Source organism: Gekko japonicus, unplaced genomic scaffold (genome assembly GCF_001447785.1).
Source record: "Gekko japonicus isolate JY-2015 unplaced genomic scaffold, Gekko_japonicus_V1.1 scaffold10339, whole genome shotgun sequence".
Taxonomy (NCBI): Eukaryota; Metazoa; Chordata; class Lepidosauria; order Squamata; family Gekkonidae; genus Gekko; species Gekko japonicus.
The window spans coordinates 1-4,467 of record NW_015205902.1 but is presented as its reverse complement, the minus strand read 5'-3'; the positions used below and the strand labels follow the sequence as shown (position 1 = coordinate 4,467).

Genomic DNA, 4,467 nt, shown 5'->3' with positions numbered 1-4,467 from the left:
CCTGCCAAAGCAGGCTCAGGGCAGCTAAACAACCAGGGGCACCAAGAGTGTGCAGTTCCATGGTACCCCCAGCCCTTAGAACTGCAATGTTAAGCTCTGGGGGCCTGATCTGCTGAATACTGACCATCTGTGAAGGAATGTCCGAATTGGAAGGGGCAAGGCTCTCAAGTGGAGTGATTTTTCTGCTATTTGGACTTTGTTTAGCCCCCCCAATACTAGTTTCAGAATCTCTTCACTTCCCAGTCACGGTGTCACTTACGAGCAGGTCTTGGCTTTCCTTCTCTACATCTTCTCTAGATGCCACAATTCTTTCTCTCTTCTTCTTCAGACTCTCCAGACGGCTGCAGAACTGATCCTGGGGGAACAGGAGAGGGGGGACACAAAAACTGAGATTTCCCCCCCCATTTTATTAGTTTATTATAAAACTTACGAGAAGCAAAACTGTCATTAAGGGCCAAACTCGATACAACAGCCCCACGTCTGTAACAGGACCTTCAACAACATTTCCCAAATGCTAAACAGAGCGAGCTTTCTCATGGGAATGGTGCCCCAGAAATATTCCTGATGGTCACACTGCTTCCTCAGGGGAGATTCACTCCACGCTTTGCCAACTGTTCCACCCCTGTCACAGGAGGAAGGCTTTGCATTAAAAAAATATTATACGTCAGTACATCACTATGTTGCGTTAACACTAAAGAAATATACCATTTTTAAAAAATAGCAAAAAGCTCACTGGGGAGGGGAGGAGAATGAGAGAACAAGTATAAAGAAAACAGTTGTGAGAGTAAACAAACGATAAAGATGGCGGGGAAGAAGGACAAAGAAAAACTTTTGAAATCGAAAGGGACTGAGAGCCCGAAACCGGAAGCTACTAGTGAGGTGGCAAGGTCTATAGCAGAATACATGCGTCCTCTGCTGGAACAGCTGAATAACTTCAAGGAACAGATGTCAACAATGACTCAATGTATTACCTTTCAGCAAACCCAGATAAATGAGACATTGCAAATAATGAAACAAAATACTGAGAAGGTAAATGATGTGGTTGCACTTACTCAAAAGGTGAAGAAAAAAGTGCAAAAGCTGGAAAGGAAACAAAGCTTCATGGAAGATCAGCTGCTGCAATTGCAAATGGAAAAGGCCAACATGATCCTTCGCTTCCAGGGCATGCCAGAGAATAAGGGGGAGAATCTTAAAGAAGTGATGAGCGAACTACTACCCCAGTGACAGAGATGAAGGCGGAATCGTTGCTAAGCGATATGGACGTGGTCTACAGATTATATTCGGGCTATATAAAGAAAAAGAATCTGCCTGCGGAAGTGGTTGTAAGATTCTCGAAGAGGCATGTGAGGGATGCAATCCTGAAAGTGGTTTCTGGAATATCCCTGAAAGTGGGAGAGAATACTGTCAGAGTATTAAAGGACATTCCATTTGAAGTAAGACAACAGAGAAAGAAGTATAAAGAACTTGTGCTTTTTCTTCAGACAAATTCAATTGGATATAAATGGTTATTTCCAGAAGGTGTCACTTTCAAGATTAAGGACAAAAAAGAAAAGATTGACTCTGTTCTGAAAGCTCAAGAATTTCTAAGGGTCCAGTTGAGAAGGCCAGAGGATAGCAACAAAGAAGAGGACAGCAAGTCCAGTGGCGAGCTAGACTTGGGTTCTTCTGGAGAGGACTCTATGTCAGAGCAAGGGGCAGCAGCCCCAAAAAGTCCTTATAAGTTACGGAAGAGAAGGGGAAAAGACAAGTAAAGGCTGAAGGACTCTGAATTGTGCCTTTGAGAACTTTGAAATGGGATGATCGGGGGTACTGTTTTTAGACAGTTAAATTTAAGCTTTAAAGGAAAAGTACTATAAATGTTTGACTCAGTTTATAATGTGATTAATGATGGGAAGACTTGATGTAATTAAGCTAGTAGGAGGATCTCCTCTCTTGGGTTTTTAGTTAGTAGTGGGTTCTTTACTTTATCCCATAAATGTAGTTTCCCTTCCTTTTTCTTTTGTTATAGTTTTTGTAGTGATATTAAAAAAATAATAAAAAATCCCCTCCGGGGGCTCAAAAAACAAAAACAAAAAAGACGCTGATCTCAATATGTTCAGGCTCAAATCTGCTGCTAAGTTTGTAATGGATCTCAGGCGTCTCACTGAGAGGAGGAGAATGCCAGGTAGGAGGTTAAATGGCTCCGGATTGGGGGGTGGGGGTGGAAATGTATATTTTCCAGTCCAATCTTTCCCAGCCTCACTTTGATGATCTTCCAAGAAAGACCATATAAAAGATGGGAAGACTCTTGTGTGGAAGCAACCACAGCTGTGGGAAGGAGCAGATTCTTTCCTTCCATAGTGCAGCGGAAGGGCTGTGGCTGTGATGGAGCATCTGTTTGGCAAACAGAAGGTCCTGTGTTCAATCCCTGACATTTCCTGTTGAAACGAATATGTAGCAGTTGATGTGAAAAAGACCTCCACCTGAGGCCCTGGAGAGCCACTGCCAGTCAGACTGGACCTGGACACACGAACAGCCTGACTCAGAATGAGGCAACTTCATGCATAGCTCCCCCCCTCCCCAAAATGCTGTCCTTCTGACTTAAACAGCTACCTCACAGCTGCTGTGTGCGATGGGGGTGGGACGCACACAAACACAGGTACCAAACCTGCGCACATTCTCCCCCCAGCCCCGAGGCAAACAGTAACTCAAGGACAGCAACGAAAATTGGGAAAGCAGCATGTGTGTGGGGGTGTTAAAACTGGGAGTCAGGTGGCTGCCCCCTCCTAGCTCAGCCCTGCCACAGGCTGGCCAGATGTTCACACAGCCAGAGAGGAAGGGAGTCCATCTCCCCGCATCACCCCACTTTAGCCTCAGCAGGGGGGGAAGGAGGCAATGCCCAAGGGAGCCACCTAGCCGGGAAGGAGGCAGCAAAGAGACCAAGAAGGAGGGGTGGATTGCTAGCTCTTCCCCACCAACGTCCACGCTGCTGACTTCGTACCTTGTACTCTTGGGAGGCCTCCTCAAGAGGAAGGGTCTCGTGATCCCTGTGCTCCTTGGATCGGTCACAGACCACACAGATAAGGGCTTGATCGTCCTTGCAGAAGAGCTTCAGCGGCTCCTGGTGCTTCTGGCAAACTCTCCCTTTTCGTGCTGCCACAACTGCCTGATGTCCAAAACGAAGAAACAGGATTAATTTCCCCTCCCCAGAACTGTACCTCCCCTTGTAATGACCAGATAGAATTACTGCCTTGTTCAGTTAAAAGATATAGATATTGATATAGATATATATAAAGCCGGATGCAACCCAGTGTACTCCTATGGGTTTGCCCTCCGTTGGAGTTGGGGGGGAGAGTTATTTTGCCTGTGGGAGGGAGCTGTAGGAGGGATACTGAAGAAAAAAGTTCTGAGTGGGGCCACATTATGACTTTTGTAGGTCCTGCCCCCTTCCTCCATAAAAATATTAAAAATTATATTTTATGACTACGTCGGGATAAAGATGAACACAATCCAGTCTGGATTATATTCATCTTCATACCAATGCAGTTGAAGTATATATTAGGGTTGCCAGTTGCCCCAGGCATGGCTAGACCACACTGCCCTGCCACCGATCAGCTGGCCGGCTGAGGGGTGGGCTTACCCCCCAAATGACCCAGGACTGACTGATGTCACTGCATCGTGTCTACCATACAGCTTTTGCCCCAATATCAGAGCGAGAAGTACAACTGCACTAAGGCTAAGCAGGCCTTCTATTCGCCATCATTCAGTTGGCGCCTCTGGCTGAGGCCATACAGTTTACAGTCACTAAGTTTCTCACTATAGTACAAACTAATACTGCATATCTACAGTGTTCCCCGTTTTGATCATTTTTAATATAACTTTACATCCTCCAACATTTTATTTTTTGTTTTAGGCAAAATGTAATAGATTTTCATGTACTCTAAACAGTTCAATTTTTTCTGATGTGAGAAAAATATTAAAAGTTCATTTTCCCCTTCCATTTTAAAAGAAACTGAAACATTTTTGTCTCCCCCTAAAAGTATTGTGGGCCTGAGACACTGTGCCTAATGGATACGTTGGTTGGTTCTGAGGAAAAAAAGAGAGAATTCTGAGGAGAAAAGGGAGCTGTAGGAGGAGAACTGAAGAAAAAAAGAGTTCTGGGGAAAAGGAGGGCGAGAGAAGCCATCTTGGGTTCTGATACAGAGGCCAGGGAAGCCTCAGTAGAGCTGCAGCCAGAACCTCAGAGCACCTCAGAGCACCCAAGCCCCAGCAGACAGAGTGGGAGAGACTCGGAGAAGGCCTCAGAGAGACAGGAAAAGACTCTCATCACCTCTTTGGTTCTCACTTTCAGTTATGAGGCCCACATTTGAGTTTGCTATGCGTGTGTCCTGCTCTGATTCCCCAACCCTCCACTTTGGATTAAACCCAACTTGTATATTAAGTTCATAAGAACATAGGAGATGTTGGATCAGCCCAAAGGCCCATCCA

At 45.4% G+C, this 4,467-nt stretch overlaps 1 protein-coding gene across 1 annotated transcript; it reads right to left on the bottom strand.

Moving 5' to 3' along the window:
• Positions 1–259: 259 nt before the first annotated feature.
• Positions 260–3,145, bottom strand: LOC107125072 (tripartite motif-containing protein 7-like; the record flags this gene model as incomplete). Its single annotated transcript, XM_015428539.1, has 2 exons — positions 260–355; positions 2,981–3,145. Coding segments are annotated over 2 exons (261 nt in total), but the record flags the coding sequence as incomplete, so codon positions are not given.
• Between the last annotated feature and the right edge of the window lie 1,322 nt (positions 3,146–4,467).